Source organism: Colias philodice, chromosome 9, assembly GCF_061535455.1.
Source record: "Colias philodice isolate Cphi_HAF_F1 chromosome 9, ilColPhil1 Martin Lab GWU primary, whole genome shotgun sequence".
Classification (NCBI taxonomy): Eukaryota; Metazoa; Arthropoda; class Insecta; order Lepidoptera; family Pieridae; genus Colias; species Colias philodice.
The window spans coordinates 57065-74264 of record NC_143094.1 but is presented as its reverse complement, the minus strand read 5'-3'; the positions used below and the strand labels follow the sequence as shown (position 1 = coordinate 74264).

At 36.3% G+C, this 17200-nt stretch overlaps 1 protein-coding gene across 1 annotated transcript in view; it reads right to left on the bottom strand.

The window, feature by feature from the left end:
* The window catches only part of dom (domino helicase), a 41360-nt gene extending 27681 nt beyond the window's left edge, over positions 1 to 13679 (bottom strand). Inside the window, exons 1-4 of the mRNA XM_089698558.1 lie at positions 13067 to 13679; positions 8770 to 8981; positions 8208 to 8682; positions 7958 to 8098 (exon numbers count right to left, since the gene is read on the bottom strand). Of these exons, the coding sequence (XP_089554684.1) occupies positions 7958 to 8098; positions 8208 to 8682; positions 8770 to 8981; positions 13067 to 13126 (888 nt within the window). The 5' untranslated portion in view covers positions 13127 to 13679. The remainder of the gene's footprint in view (positions 1 to 7957; positions 8099 to 8207; positions 8683 to 8769; positions 8982 to 13066) is intronic.
* Positions 13680 to 17200: the final 3521 nt, after the last annotated feature.

Below are 17200 nucleotides of genomic sequence, written 5' to 3'. Positions count from 1 at the left end.
GGAAGGTGCATTGAAGTGCCACTCGATTTGCATCTCGCTAATTTCCGTGAAAAATTCCTCTGTTAAAATAGATTGTTGGTCAATAAACTCATTCGCTAAAATTTTGCTGGCTCCTACGAAATTCGTTCCGTTGTCACTGTATATGTGACGAGGAGTTCCTCTTCTTGCTGCTAATCTACGTAACGCTGCTAAAAAGGTAGATGATGACAAGTCTGATACTAACTCTAAGTGAACCGCTTTTGTGACCATACAGATAAATACGGCCACATATCCTTTGCTTGTTTTAATACCCTTGCTTGATTTCACGTCTACATGTCCCGTGAAGTCAACCCCCGTGTGATAAAACGGTCTAGTAGGGTTTGTTCTAGCTCCCGGTAAATCTCCCATTATTTGTAGTTGTTTTACCGGGCTGTGTCGCTTGCATATTACACAATTATATAAACGTTTCTTAACCGCTCTGTTTCCGCCGAGTATCCAATATCGCTGACGTAGCCAAGAGTTCGTCAACCTCGCTCCACCGTGGAATGTTGACTTATGTGCTAAATCAATTAATAAATTTGTAAGATGACTGCTCTGTGGTATTATGTAGGGATGTTTCATGTTATATGAGATGTTGCTGTTTTTTAGACGACCTCCAACTCTTAATAAACCTTCTTCGTCTAGAAATGGATTAAGACATAATAACTTGCTCTTTGAATCAACTCTACTTAAGCTATTTAAATCATTTATTTCTTGACGAAATTCTAAATATTGTATAGCTTTTATAATTTTTAATTGTGAATTTTGCAACTCTTGTATAGTAAGATAATTTTGTTTAGTTACGGACGAGAATATTCGCAATATCCATGCTAGTACTCGTGACGCATATGTAAAACTGCTGTATTTGTCAATAAAATCGCTAATAAAGTTCGCTGAAATATTATTATTCTTCGTAACTACGTTTGATAACATTTTCTTTGCTTCTAATTTAGTATCATACGTTAATTGTTGCTGATGTTTAATATCACTGAGTAGCCAGGTGGGCCCTTTCCACTCTGCGGGATTATCGCTGGACTTAACATAACGCCAAGTCTGTGGTGGTAAAGTTGTTGTTATTTTAATCACTCTGTTTGCGACGAAAGGCTTCCAGCGGCTGGGCTCGCCCTGTAGCCATCCAAGTACAGCTGTTGAGTCACACCACGCAAACGTTTTTACATCGCGATCGCTTAAACTTTGCTTGACCTTTGTCATAAGTTTCGAGAGCAAGAGTGCACCGCTTAACTCTAGTCTCGGTAACGATATGTCGGTCTTTGACGAAGGGCTAGTTTTGCTGACGGGGACAAGTTTCGTTTTAGCGGCTAACAGTGTTATGTGCGTTTGATCTTTACGCACTATCCGTGCATATACTACGCATGCATATGCCTTCAACGACGCATCGCAAAAACCGTGTAATTCAATGCAATCGTCTCTCCCGCTACAAATCCATCTCGGGATTTCGATATTTCCAATATTCTCTATGTCTGCTCTTAATTTTCGCCATTCGAGGTTAATCTTGTCTGGTATGACGTCATCCCAATTTAAATTAGTTAACCATACGCTTTGAAATAATAGTTTTAGTTGAACTACAGCTGGTGCCAACCAACCAAGAGGATCAAATATCTTTGATATTTCTCCTAGTAGTTCTCGTTTCGTAGGCTGTAAATCGGATTGCGGAGATAGTTTGCACATAAACTTAAAATTGTCATCTCGTGCATTCCAACTAAGACCGAGTGCTTTCGTTGATTCCTGATGCTTAAAATTGTACGTATCGCTTGCTAGGTTTTCTGCTTTATCAACGTCTTCTAATAATGATGACTCATTCGCTGACCATTTGCGGAGATTAAATCCTCCCGATTTGAGTAAATCGATGAGATCTCTTTGCAATTGCTTCGCTGATATGATGTCAAATGCACCGCTAAGAAGATCATCCATGTAGAATTGTTCTTCTAACACCCTCGCTGCTATCGGGTAACGGTTGCATTCGTCCTTGGCTAACTGCTTGAGCGTCATCATTGCTAAAAAGGGCGCTACTTTTGTACCATACGTAACAGTGGACAAAGTATATTCTCTGAGTGGTTGATTCGGATTTCCGCGCCAAACTATTTGCTGATAACGTTGATCTTGCTTTGAAATTAAAATCTGTCGAAACATTTTTTCGATATCTGCTATAAATGCGTAAGGATATTGTCTCCAATTTAAAATTAATAATAAGATATCCTGCTGTAAATTCGGACCTCTATACATGACGTCATTAAGGCTTACACCCGTCGATGTTTTTTCGGATGCATTAAATACAACTCGTAATGACGTAGTACTCGAATCGGCTCGATGTACACCGTGGTGCGGCATGTAGTAGGCAGGTTTCATGTTACGCGCTATTGTTAAGTGCATGTGACCCAATTCTATGTATTCGTTTATGAATGATTTATACTTATTAAATAAATTGTCGTCTTTTTGTAGCTTTCGTTCTAATTGATAAAATTGAGCGCATGCTTTTGTTTTTGATAATCCTAGCTTTTCGTCTGCGTCTGGATGTAAAGGGAGACGAACAACGTATTTTCCATCTGTCTGACGAGTTGTTGTTGATTTATATTGCTGAATACATTGATAATCCTCTTGTGATATATTTATGTTTTCGTTAATGTCTTCGATTGACCAAAATTTTTGAAGGCTATCCACGTCGACCATGACAACGTTACATTGGTATGACTTTACGATGCCGCATAAAATCCACCCAAGGCGTGTTTGCTGCGCTATAGGAATAGATTCGCTTTGCTTAATAATTCCTTCCATGATAATCGATGAATAGACATCGGCACCTAACAATAAGTCGACTGGTCGGCGTCGATAAAACTCTGGATCGGCTAGCTGTATGTCGTTAATAAATGACCACGCTGGTTTGCTGAATGATTTGTTTGGTAGATTGTTCACCGCATGATTCATTATAAAAACTCCTGTATTTAATGAATAATCGCTGTATTGAGAAAATATTTGTATGTTCATAAAGCCTTTACACGTGTTCTCTTTCGCGCATAAACCTAAAATCACTCCCTTACAATGCTGACGCGGCAGACCGAGTCTCTGGGCTGCATTTTCGGTTATAAGGGAAGTCTGTGATCCTTGATCTATGAGAGCACGCATGATTAATGATGTACCATCTGCAGTTTGAACGGTAACTTGAGCTGTTGCTAATAAAATTTCCTGCGTATCATCCAGAGACACGTGAGAGCTGTTATTCGGTTGTTTTTCGGGGCTTGTTGTGCTGGCTGTATTTTGGGATGTCCGCTGTGCGAACGCTTCATGAACCAAAGTATGATGGTTCTCATTGCATACTCGGCATCTTTTAGTGGAAAAACACTTATTACCATTATGATTATATAGACAATTTTACATAGCTGCAACCTCGTAATTGCTTGTAATTGCAGTTTAGGTTGAGATTCGGCGAATTTGTTGCAATATATTATTGCATGATTATTGTTGCATATTGGACAATTTTGCATTGTGTAATTGATACCTTTTCCGTTTTGCGATGAATTATGGTTGCTAGTGAATGATTTAAATATATTATTCGTTTTATGGAATGCTTTAGGATATGCTGCTGGTGTTGGTTTTTGAGGGTGCTGGAATGTTTTAGGTGGATCTTGTTTGCGCTTAGATGATTCTAATGCAGTAAATTTCATCTCGAGGAAACTTAGAAATTCTTGCAGTGTCGGTAGCTCTCTAGGATTCTTCAACGACTCGATGTAATCGTTATGAGTGTCGGTATCTAATTTCAGCGCTAATATATGAACGATCATCGGGTCCCACGTGCTTGTATCAACACCAAGGTTTTTAATGGCATTAAGGCATTCCTTTGTCGCGTCGTGCATGTTTTTAATTTGTGTTAGCGATTGCTGCTGCATGTTGGGTAGGCCTAAAATAATATTAATATGAGATGTAAAAATAAGCTTTTTATTCTCGTACCTGTGATTTAATATTTCCCAACAGGAAGTATAATTTTGTGAGCTTATAGATAAATGCTGTATGAGGCGTTCTGCCTCGCCTTTGATCTTACTTTTCAGATACTGCATTTTTTGTGAATTTGATAAGGAAGGATTAAGATGAACAGCTTCGTTGAATAGATTTTTAAAAGATACCCATTGCTGATAGTTTCCATTGAAAATCGGAATGTCAACCTTCGGTGTTATATTTTCTCTGTGAGAGACTGACCAGAGCTTTGTGTTTATCGCTTCTTTGAGGTTATTGAAAATGCTTTCGTGGCGAGTGAAAGAATTCTCATATTCAACGTCTTCCCCGTCCAAAATGCTGTCGATTTCCCAATGAAGGGAGTCAATAACGCTCCATCGGGAATTTAACTGTTGAAGGGCATCCTCGAATTTCCACTTAGTGCATATTTTTTCAACATCAATACTTGTTACAGTTCTTTTAAAAGCCTTAAAGTTAATTGCTTGTTTATGGAATAATTCATCAAGTTTGCTCGATGTACCTTGCGATTTAAATGATGGCTGAGGATTTAAATCCTGTTGCTGCTTGCTTGTTCCCGGCTGAGACAATAAGCCAGGTGTTGCAGGTGTTATAGGGCTTTCCTTGCTTTCCGCTGGCAAGTGCCGCATAATGTAAGAACGCGTTTCATAATAAAAATCGGCCGTTCGCTTATAAATGTTATTGCTAAAATATTCATGCGATTTATCATCGTATTCGCATATTTTAATATGATTGCATTGAAATTCTTGCCAGTAAGAATCTAACACACTTAATCGCTTATTAATATGAGCCGGGGTCTTGCGTTCGACACCGTCTTTCTTAAAATTGATTTGGAGCTTTTCCATCGCTCCGATGATCATGTTTTGGCTAGCTACTAGATCTTCCATGATGAAAATGCTACTTCGCTTCGATAGATATAGTATAGGTAAAAAGCTGTGGACTCACCGCTGCTGCTGGAACTTACGTGGCAGTTCCCACTACACGAGGTATGATTTATCACACGCGAATGGGTCCTGCTTACGTTTAAGCTCGAAGGACCATAAAGATGTACGGACTATGGTTCGTACACCTGGGATGCTGCTGCTAGTAATAAAACTAAGCTGCTAAATAATATGATTTTATTGCTATGCTGTAATGAGTTACATACGTACGCGGCTCGCGACGTTTTAATGTGAACTAACGCTATATGTAGGTAAATGAAAATGCTGTGATATACAAAAATGATGATTTTGCACTCTGTGCGGTTGCACCGTACAGTCTCACTCCAGAGTATACAGCAATAATCCTATGATCAAACTATTTTTATGTTTCACCAAGGACTTATCCTAGGGTTAAACGGTTATTCTCTTTTCAACCATTCAATTTGGTTCCAAATCAAAGAATTACTATTACAAGATTCAAATATATTATACTCTCGTATAGTGGTGAAATGTAAACGAAGTGTACGGTTTACGTATTACATCGAATGTGGACTGTATTATAGGTCGCGCTAAATGCTGCTAATAATGCTATGATATTATGGGACAACTGGGAACACTTTAATTATCGCTAATAATTATACAGTGGTGGACGTTTAATTAGAAACACGTAACACAATGAAGTAGTCTACAAATTTTTTACATTTGTGTATTAACGTATTAGAGATTAAGCATTATTTCATATGTAATAGAACACCCGTTTATCTAGTTTTATGAGAAATTGCTTCATTTTAATCAAACGTTAGCTTAAATTAATAAAATTAAAAAACTTTAAGTGAAGTCTGATTTTCGAGTATTTTCAGTCTGGACAACAAATTAGAAACGGCATGGTTCGAGTGTTCCAAAGTCAAAACCTGTTGAAATGCCGCCAATATTTTTTTCTTCTACAAATATTTGCACCATTTTTTAAACATTCCATCTAAAAGTTTCTGAAAATTAATTTGCTTTGCAGTATAAATGGGTAAAAGTAAGATTTGTTACCCATCAACAAGAAAAATAATTTTAAGTTTACCTTTTGACAAAAACTGGAGTTACAGGAAAATTGCAAATCATTAAGAGTGTTCGATAAAAAGATAATCAATGCTACAGTTTATTTAAATGAGCATGGTACTTCTGATTAAGTGCCTAAAAAAGCTCGACCGTGGAAAAACCACTGCTCGCGAGCATAGGCAAATAATTCTTTTCGCAAAGATGGATCCATTTAAAGGTTCCAATTCTATTAGGAAATTTTGCAAACATGTTAAAATCTCATACAATCTAAGCCACGACGTTGTAAAGCCGTTGTTGTCTATAAAGATTATAACAATCTAAAAACAACCCCATACGTGCCCATACTATAATGTTTCCTCCGCCATGCTGAACTGTTTATTTATTATCTAAGGCCTGGTTAACTGAACGACGCGCGTATCCTTTTCCATTAGAATTCATTAAATTAATTTTAGTTTCGTCCCAAAATAAAACTTTTTCACTGGCGGACTGTCCACGAACAATATTTCTTAGTAAATGAAAATCGTTGTTGTCGCTGTACTACCTAGTAACAAGCTGTACTTTCCTGGCGTCTCTCCCAAAAAAATTTGCCTCGACTTACCGCCTGCGAACCAATCTCATCGACTCATTGCGAGGTTCATTTCGGAAAAAAACTAATTTTATAATAGAATTTGAACTTTTAAATGGATCCATCTTTGCCAAAAGAATCATTTGCCTATCCTCGCGAGCAGTGGTTTTTCATGGTCGAGCTTTTCTAGGCACTTGATCGGAAGTACCATGCTCTTTTAAATAAACTATAGCATTGAATATATTTTTATCGAACACTCGAATTTGCAATTTTCATGTAACTCCAGTTTTTGTCAAAATGTAAACTTAAAATTATTTTTCTTGTTGATAGGTCACAAATCTTACTTTTACCCATTTATACTGCAAAGCAAATTAATTTTCAGAAACTTTTAGATGGAATGTTTAAAAAACGGTGCAAATATTTGTAGAAGAAAAAAATATTGGCGGCATTTCAACAGGTTTTGAATTTGGAACACTCGAACCATGCTGTTTCTAATTTGTTGTCCATACTGAAAATACTCGGAAATCTGACTTCACTTAAAGTTGTTTAATTTTATTAATTTAAGCTAACGTTTGATTAAAATTAAGCAATTTCTCATAAAACTAGATAAACGGGTGTTTTATTACATATGAAATAATACTTAATCTTTAATACGTTAATTCATAAATGTTAAATTAATTTGATGACTACTTCATCGAGTTACATGTTTCTAATTAAACGTCCACCACTGTATATAATTTACGCGGATTCGAGCGGATAGATTAGCACTCGGGCGCTGCTATGGAAGAACTGCGCTTTCCGGCCGGCTCGGCCGTCGCACGATAATACTGCTGAGGCAGCTTGAACTCATTTACGTTATTGTTCAATTATTGTAATATGTAATGTAGCTATAGATAATAAGTAATAAATGTTTAAAATAAAATATTTGTTCGCTGCTCGAACATGCTCCCGAGGCCCTCAGAAGAAATATGTATATTAAATTTTTATAAGAGTCTTGAAATGTTTATATGCTTAAAGATTATAATTCCACCACTGAGTCACTTATTATAGCAGAGCGTTTGTTAGCTATTGGCGATGTCGACCTATCGCTCCTTTTAAAACGCGCACTTGCCCATCGTCTGAGTCTGTTTTGCTCACATGCTACTTCACTACACTCTCCCCACTCGGGTAAGGGAGACACACGAACACTAGTAACACTTTTTTGATGCACGCACACACTAGAACCGACACACTCCTGGGGTATTTGTCCGAGATTGAATAGTTTGTTGCGCTGCTGGGACGCTCTGCTGTTGGGCAGCGACCTATGGATAAAATATTTGTTCGCTGCTCGAACACGAAGTTATAGCATGTATTATTCTTGAATAAAGTCATGTTTGGTGAAATCAACCCTTAGAGTATTAAAGTTTTAGTTTTATTAAAATACCTTTTCCACATTGGCCCAAAATGTTCTTATTTCTTTTGCTGCAAATGCTGCTATTTTTTTTAGTTGTAATTCTTGCGCTTTTTCTGCCTTTTGGGCTGCTACAGCTTTGTCTTGGAAATATTTTTGAACTGCTCTAGCACACTGTAAGGAAAAGAGACAACGTATTTTTTTTTTTATGAAAAGTAACCAAATTAAAAACAAAAGTGACTAAGAATCTCTTTTGCGCATTACAAAAAGCAAAATTGCCTACCTTTTTTGCTGCCTGTTTTTTCCACTTGCGTTCATGTGCAAAGTCTTGTGCGAGCCACGCCATCTCTTCTAACAGATAATCCCAGTGGGTCTTGGGGCGCGGCGGCTCGAGAACGCGCGGCAGGCGGCGCTCCGTCCACAGCCCCGAGCGCACCAGCTCCGCCACGCGCGACGCCACGTACGCCTCCTGCTTGGCCTTCTCCACCATCTCGTCGGCGGGCGCGAGGGGCGCGAGGGGCGCGGGGGGCGCGGTGGGCGCGGGGGGCGCCGGGGGCGCCGCGGGCGGGTCGGGCGCGGGCGGCGTGCTGCACGGCGCCGGGGGCGGCTCCGGCGGCGGCGGGACGGCCGGTGGCGGCCGCCGAGCCTCTAGGAACGCAACCAACTGAGGCGCCGGAGGCTTTTTGCGCCATGTCGCATAGTCCATCATGTTCCCGCCCGCCTGCAGGAAGTACAGCTCGCTGAGCTGCTCCGTATACCTGCGAAAATTTGCGACGCTTCAGCGGTGAAGATTAGTTACGCGGTGAGCTAAATAAGTTTAAGGTTTATACTAAATTGACTCTTACCTATCCCGTAAATTTTTTAGTCGAAGCAACTTGTATTCGAGTATTCGTTTACGAAGTGAGGATATATCATCGGTGAGGACTAGCTTGGGCCGCTTACGAGGTGGCTCGTCGGCCCGGTCGGCCGGGGCGGCGCCGTTGAGAGCGGCGGCCGCGCCCGACCCGCCCGCGGCGCCCGCGACGCCGCCGCCTCCGCTCCCACTGCGCTCCACACCCTGTACAAAGTGTTCCACTATTAATGTGGGTATGTACTTCGTACTTATTAATACAATCCTGACGAATACAATATCCCTTTACATCCATAAGATACCTTTCAATAATTGTGAATAGAAAATGCCTTGATCTTGCTATTTAATTAGATTTTTTACTTCACTGTTCACAGGTTTATAGAACGATGCCCGGCATGCATGCCCTGGAATCAAACTTACCAAAAATGAAAAACCATCCAAGCCCTTCTATCACTTTTTTAGTACATGTACTTATTGCCTTGTATGTTGCTCTTGAATGTTCCAAAAAATATAGAAAATTGACTATGGCGGAGAAAGTAATCATACTTTAAAAGTAACAATCCTTTATTTTTCTCCTGCATGCATTTTACAGTGTGTTCCACTATTGGTATACTAAGCAAATTTTGCTGAATGTAAACATTAGTTTATGGTTAGGGAGCCAGGTGCAAATTTGGTTAACTATTTCCTCTCAAGAGATAATTCGTCAGACGCATGAGAGTATAGTATTATAAAGCCTCGTGAACGTCAGCTGGCGCTCGGTTGGGGGGGTGAGCGGTTGTAGCCTCCCACGCACATAGGAAAAAAAATACATTCATTCATTCATTTCCTCTCAGCTAAAAATTTGTCAAATTGTAGCTAACCCAATATCTCAACGAAAAAAAATAGTCAGCTGGTTACAACATGGTGTATTATACGTCAGCTGGTGTCTTGAACATGAAAGTTAAATTTAAAGAAAAATTTATTTTCCGTTATTTCCTCTCAAACAAAAATTTACCTGATGATAGCTTATATGTAACTGTGGATAAATATATATGTCAGCTGGCTGTATCTTGGTGGAAAAACCGTCAGCTGATACGGGAGGCTACAACCGCTCTTCCCCCCAACCGAGCTCCAGCTGACGTTCACGAGGCTTCATAATACTATACTTTGATGCATTTTACTAATTACCGCTTGAGAGGAACTTGGTCATAAAATCTGCTGCTGGCTCCCGGACCATTATTTTTTAAAAGAAATAGAACTGCATTCAAAGGTTTTATACAATTCACTTGTATCGACCAGGAATGTACGTGATATGTGTATGAAAACTAACTATCGAACTATAAAAATATTTGTTACTAGTGGTCCGCCCCGGCTTCGCCCGTGGTACATATTTCGCAATAAAAGGTAGCCTATGTCCTTTCTCGGGTATCAAAATATATCCATACCAAATTTCATGCAAATTGGTTCAGTAGTTTAGGCGTGATTGAGTAACAGACAGACAGACAGAGTTACTTTCGCATTTATAATATTAGTATGGATTTTCAATAAAATTGGCTATCTTCAGTATTTCAAGTAGTTCACCTCCAGGGCCCATCGAAAATTTTACACTGTATAACAAGTAGAAACAAGCAAGGAACCGCGCGGGTGGCGGGAGTGGAGGTTTCGCTTGCCCGATCACGAATTTACAAAGCCTATAATATGAGCTTTTGAATCTGCATATTACTCGACAAAACCTAGTCTATCTCAGTAAAAAGTGATTCAAATGGCTATTAGCTTTTGTCAAGATATTTTCAAACATTACATATGAACAAAACCAATAGTCATATTTTTAACTAGCTTGCCGCTCGCGGCTTCGCCCGCGCAGCCAAAGAAAAATCCGCATAGTTCCCGTTCCCGTGGGATTTCCGCGATTGCGTCATTTTCCCGGGATAATATGTAGCCTATGTCCTTTCTCGGGTATCAAAATATCTCCATATCAAATTTCATGATAATTGGTTCAGTAGTGTATGCGTGATTGAGTAACAGACAGACAGACAGAGTTACTTTCGCATTTTATAATATTACTAGGTTTCCGCCCGCGGCTTCGCACGCGCAGTCAAAGAAAAACCCGCATACTTCCCGTTCCCGTGGGATTTCCGGGATTGCGTCATTTTCCCGGGATTAAAAGTAGCCTATGTCCTTTCTCGGGTATCAAAATATCTCCATACCAATTTTCATGAAAATTGGTTCAGTAGTGTATGCGTGATTGAGTAACAGACAGACAGACAGAGTTACTTTCGCATTTATAATATTAGTATGGATAGTATGGATTAGACAAAGTCAACTGACGTTTACTGTGTTGTCAGTTTTTGATGAAATAAAAATAGCATTGTGACAAAGTGAAAAATTGAAAAAATCCTGAATAAGGACCGATCTTTCAATGCTTGGATAAAACTTATCCATCCAATAAAGTATTACACGATAATATTAAAATGTCACGTAAACTGTCAAATACGGGCAATTAGAATACATTTTTAAAATGGTAGTATTATACATTATTCAACTAATAAGTTTTAACCAAAGATTGAAAAATCAGCCCTAAATGAAATTGCCTCGATAGTCTAGTGAATATTTAGTGTGTAACAATATAACATCAAATAAACACAACAATAACAACAAACACAACATAACAGAACTATTAATGAAAAATTACAAAAACAATAACTAAACAGCATAACAATAAAAATAAAAAAGTTTGGAAAATCCAAAAGTGCACGCCTCATAATTTTTTTTTAAATAATTATTTATTAATTATTATTTTTGTTTATTTAATAACAATTAAACCACATCGAATCAGACCCTGAAAAATGAAAGGGTTCTATTCCTGAGCAATCTCAAGCGTAAGAGAAAAAAAAAGACTCGATTAGTAAAGTATTTCGGTCGCTATCGTGTTAACAAGAAAATCCTCCGCACATACAGACACACGGACGTCCAAGACAGAACTTTTTTAAACTGTTTTTTAACTAGTTTAAATAACAAAAATGACATCAAAAATATCATGAATGTTAAAAATAGTGTTTTTTCTTAATATGTGTGTGTATGTATTATCTTACAAGTGCAATGTATGATACATAAAGAAATTTTAAGTTTGAAAAATCAGATGTTTTGCGCGAAGTGACAGTAGTACCCACCTCAACGCTTCGCTTATGAGGCGTGCAAAACTGATTGTAAGACATTTTATTTTCATCATATCCATCATGGAGTTGACATGAATTAAATCGCAAGCGAAAACGACTATGACGCTTTTTATAAAAGTAACAAAAAAATGTACAATGCTATTAAAATAATCCAATTATGATCATGAACCTTTATTGCACTATACAAATAATCACATTCACGATCGAAAAATCCAACTGCACTCACTACCCCGAAGATCTTTTAACCATTTTACCGTTTTACCCATAAAAATGGCAAATTCGTTTTCAAAATACTGGCAGCATACGTTGAAGTTTTGTACTCCTTCTTTCATGTAAAATTATTATTTGTGTAAAATATAAATAAGCCAAATAATCTACAGAAAACCTGTAAAACGATGTTTTATCATTTTACAGTGTTTTAATATCACAAGACAGCATTTTTTTATTAAAATTGCAAAACCCTTTTGACGTATTGCATGACACTGGATGCGCTATAGCACTGGCGCAAGGACATATTTGCTTTTGATTTTGTATTTTCTTTGACAAGGGCAATGGACGATTGTCATGCTCTATCTACCTTTTATTTTGTAATCTAAGTATAGATTTTTAGAAATTAAATATAGGTACTTCTCTACTTTAATTTACGAAATATAATATTTTAATGTATCAGGGATATGCCTGATGATTTTTAACCGACTTCATTGAAATTCACACACATATGTTTTACTTTAAATTTAATCTATGTTTTTTTATGCAGATTACCTCTCTATGAAGATACAATTATTGATAATCGTCAAATGTTACCTATTAAAATGACTGCTAAAAATCCATTTTTATCTGTAAAATTATGCATACTTAACTAATTGTTTTAACAGTGACATTATGTTTTATGTTTATGTTTACACATGGTGTGGAAAAAGGTATAATTTATTTGTTCTCAAAAAATTTATTACTTAATACTGCATTTACTTGGAGTCTAGACTTCAATCAATAATATTTTAATTACTTAATGAATCAATAAATCTTACTGGTACTAAAATACTGGCTACAAGTATTCATATTTTAATGCTACACAAGTTACAGGCAACAGTATATTTTGTGTCAAAATGAATAAAGGTTTAAAAAAAAAATACTTACCATGGGTAATACAGCTGGAACTGTCGAAAACACAGGGGCGGTATCATCGCGCCCGTTCATAGTGTGACATTGCGAACACCCACTAAAATTATTTTGTCTATTTGATTAGCACCATAAAAGAATGTCACTGCATTAATAACTTCTTTGTACTTCTTTCTTTATTTATTATTATGCTTCACGAATTTGTTTTGGTTTCCTTATTTTAGTAATCAATTCACATAAATTAGATGAATATAGCTACACATTTGGTGTTGTCAATTATTTTTGAAATTTATTTTAGATGCAGTTTCTATAAACCTTATAAATTACTTTAAAATAGAATCGTCTTACTGATATGCTACTTTTAACGTTTTGACAGACAAACCCGGTAGCGGCCATATTGAAAATCGAACAAAGCGGCTTCGAACGCGGCCCAGTACTTATACCTTAATCACAATATAACTTTGAAATATGCACACATCACTTTCTTTATAGAATAAAATACACATTTAAACGTCCTGTAGTATATTTCTTGACTAATATTTACGAGAGAAAGTCTTATTTCACTATAAACATCTTAGAATCGCTTCAGCAGACAAACAGTCAAACAATATAGCTGTCTCTTTTTGACACTGTCTTTAATGTCACTTTGACACTGTTTATAATGATGCTGTCACTATGTGACGCTTATGTTTTGGGGTTGCCAGTCGTACTTTATACTGTTAAGCGCCTTATTCACACTTATGTACACGGTCCATCCCCGCTGTACGTCAGCTCAAGGCTGCGGTGCTGGATGTATCATACCGCGTTTTCCAATTACAGCACTAGAGCGCATATTAATGCGGCATAATGCTTAAGTTTTAATGTTCCAAAGCTCCAATCGAGTATATAATATTATATAATTGGTATAAGATTGGAGCTCTTAGAGTATAATATATTACAATAGTATAGAGCGCGTGTATTGCACAAATTGCTTAATGCGCATCGTAGGCAGATATGAGCTATAGATACTATATAGATGTGTGTGTGACCAATAGGGATGGGTAGGTATCAATTGCGTGTTGAACTATCGATAAGTTATGTAAATTAAATATGTATCATAAGTAAATTTTATGTTCAATAAGTTATTAAAGGAAAAATATATGAATAAAGTATAAATATGTAATTTTAAATTTCTTTACCAACTGAATAAAGTTTGTTAATTCCATTTGAATATTTCTTGTATTAATTATTTATTTATTTATTTATTTGATTTGCCAACAGATGTACATCTTATATTTATAATATATTTTGAGTATGTGACATAAATTAGCATGCATAGCAAGATGTAGATCCAATTACAGGCAAATACAACATGCATTTTTGAGTTGTAATAAATTATAGCTTCTAATCGTAGTATAAATTCTAATCAGAAAACATTATTCTCATCAGTATAATTTTTATGTAAAACGCTTTTATATGCAAACAAACTAAGAAAGTTGATGTCAACTTTTGTGCTATTAAATAATCTATTATGTTCCCGACAAATTCTAGCAATGACGCTGTTGAAGCCTAAATTGGTTCTATATCTTTTGACAAAAAATACATTGGTTTTCCTAGAGTATCTCCTTGGAACAGCTATATTAATTTTTGATAGAAGATTAGGACAAATATACGAATTTGTAACAATTTTATATAACAACATTTGATCTGCCATCCATCTCCGATGTTTAAGACTTTCCATTTTAAAAAAGTTTAATCTGAGGTCGTATGATTTTAAAGATTTAAGTTTTTGCTGATGAAAAGTAAGTAGATAAAGAAACTTTTTCTGTACAGACTCAAGTCTTTTTATGTGACATCGATAAGATGGATTCCAGACTGGTGAGCAATATTCCAAGAGAGATCTTACTAATGAACAATATACAATTTTTATAGGTAGCACACTTTTGAACATTTTGCAATTTCTCCATACAAACCCAAGAAGTTTTAGAGATTTCGTTACTATATTATTAATATGATGAATAAAACCTAATTTTTTATCAAATGTTACTCCTAAGTCTCGCACTTGGGTTATCTCCTCAAGGATGATATTATTAATTATGGAATACGAAGATGATTGAGGTCGTAACTTTTTGGAAAATTTTATAAATTTGCATTTGTTTATATTTAACGGTAGCTTATTAGATACTGTCCATTCTGAGATTCGATTTAGATCGTCTTGAAGAAATTTAGCATCCTCTGTATTATGTATATTTTTGAATATTTTAAGGTCATCCGCGAATAGTATAAATTTTGAGTGATTAATTTCATAGGACAAATCATTAATAAAAATTAAAAACAGAATAGGCCCCAAGTGCGAGCCCTGGGGAACACCCGAAGTAGCTACAAATGGCTGCGATTCATAACCATTAACCGTAACTTTTGACGTTCTATTGCCTAAGTAAGTTGCAAACCACTTTAACATTAGACCATGAATACCAACCCTTGACAACTTTTTAAGCAGCAGCGAATGATCCACCCTATCGAATGCCTTACTAAAATCCATATAATATATTGCATCTATTTCTTGACCTCTATCAATAACATCACACAAATCATCAGTGTAAGTGACCAGATTAGTTAAGGTAGACATCCCACTACGAAAACCATGTTGTTCAGGTATTAATTCGGCCTTTAAGTGGTATGTTAAATATGGGTATATCAGCGATTCAAAGCATTTTGCAAACACAAAGTTATAAGTACTTTAAAAAAAATATGTTTAATTGGAATGTCAGAAAAACGTGAATACTTTTTAAATAGAGATTAAGGAGATAGACACGATTATGGCACAAGGAACAGGAATAGAATTGAAATGCCATTTTTCCGATTAGCTAAAGTTAAAAATTCATTTATGGGTCAAGGTATACGCTTATACAATAGAATTCCTCACAATATTAAAGAGTTTAGTAGTTCTAAATTTAAAACTTACCTACATAAAAAATGTACTAGTTCAGAGAGCGTACTACAGTATTCAGGAATATATGGACGATGGAGGGTTGTCGCGTAAAAACCACAGGACAGTTCTTTGCTCGAAGCAATTAACAAGCCTGGAGAAGTAACAATTAATTGAACGTTTCTTATATAGTGGCTCTCTTTTATTCAATACCCTAATTAATGCGATAGAAAGAGACAACACACTGTTATCTGCTTGGCATTCAAATCCACATGTAGCCACTTTTTGTTCTAAAAAGGTAGTGCTTGCCACTTTATCGAATACTAAAATATCGAAAAGTTTGTATCGATAACTTACCTCTCGAATGTGTCAATCAGGTGCGCAACCTTGGTATTGAAATGGACAATAATTTGAAATTTGAAGCCCATGTTTTAAATGTTACTCGAAATTGCTTTTATCGTATTAAAGTTTTATACAAAATTCGTGATTTTTTAAGTGTAGATAATATGCGCATTCGCCTATGTGAAACTCTAGTCTTGTCCAAACTAAACTATGCTCTGGCAGTTTATGGTCTTTGTTTGCTTCAAAGAACACAACGTCTCCTTCAGAGAGTGCAAAATGCTTGTGCACGATATTGCTTTCAGATTCCTCCAAGAACACATATCTCACCATACCTAAACATGCATAACCTACTTAACATGAAAAACCGTCAAAAACTTTACTTTGCCAGTCTCCTTTTTGACGTTATTAAATTTAAAAAAACCTTCTTATTTATATGATAAACTTTTATGGAGGACCTCCAAAGCCTCGAGTGAATGTAGGTCATGCACAAATATTTTTTCTGTGCCTAAATACAAAACAGCCGCCTTTAGAGGAAGTTTTAGTTTTCTTGCTACGAAATGCTGGAATGATATCCCACCTCCTATTCGAAATTCTCAATCAAGGGACACTTTTAAAAAGAAGTTGAAAGCTTATTTTCTCGTTATTCAAAAACAGTCTACATAAATACCTATTGTTATTTTCTGTGTTTAATAATATCTACTATAAACTATAATCTACTTGATATTCATTAAAATTGTGTCCTTCTTTTACTTCATCTATAGGTATTCTACGTTTTATATATTATTGTTATGGAAAGGATGTCTTTAACTTCTTCTACGTACTTGGCGTTGGCAATATAAATTCATAAATTACACATAAATTCATTATTACACACTATTTATTTTTTATAACCGATTCGTTTC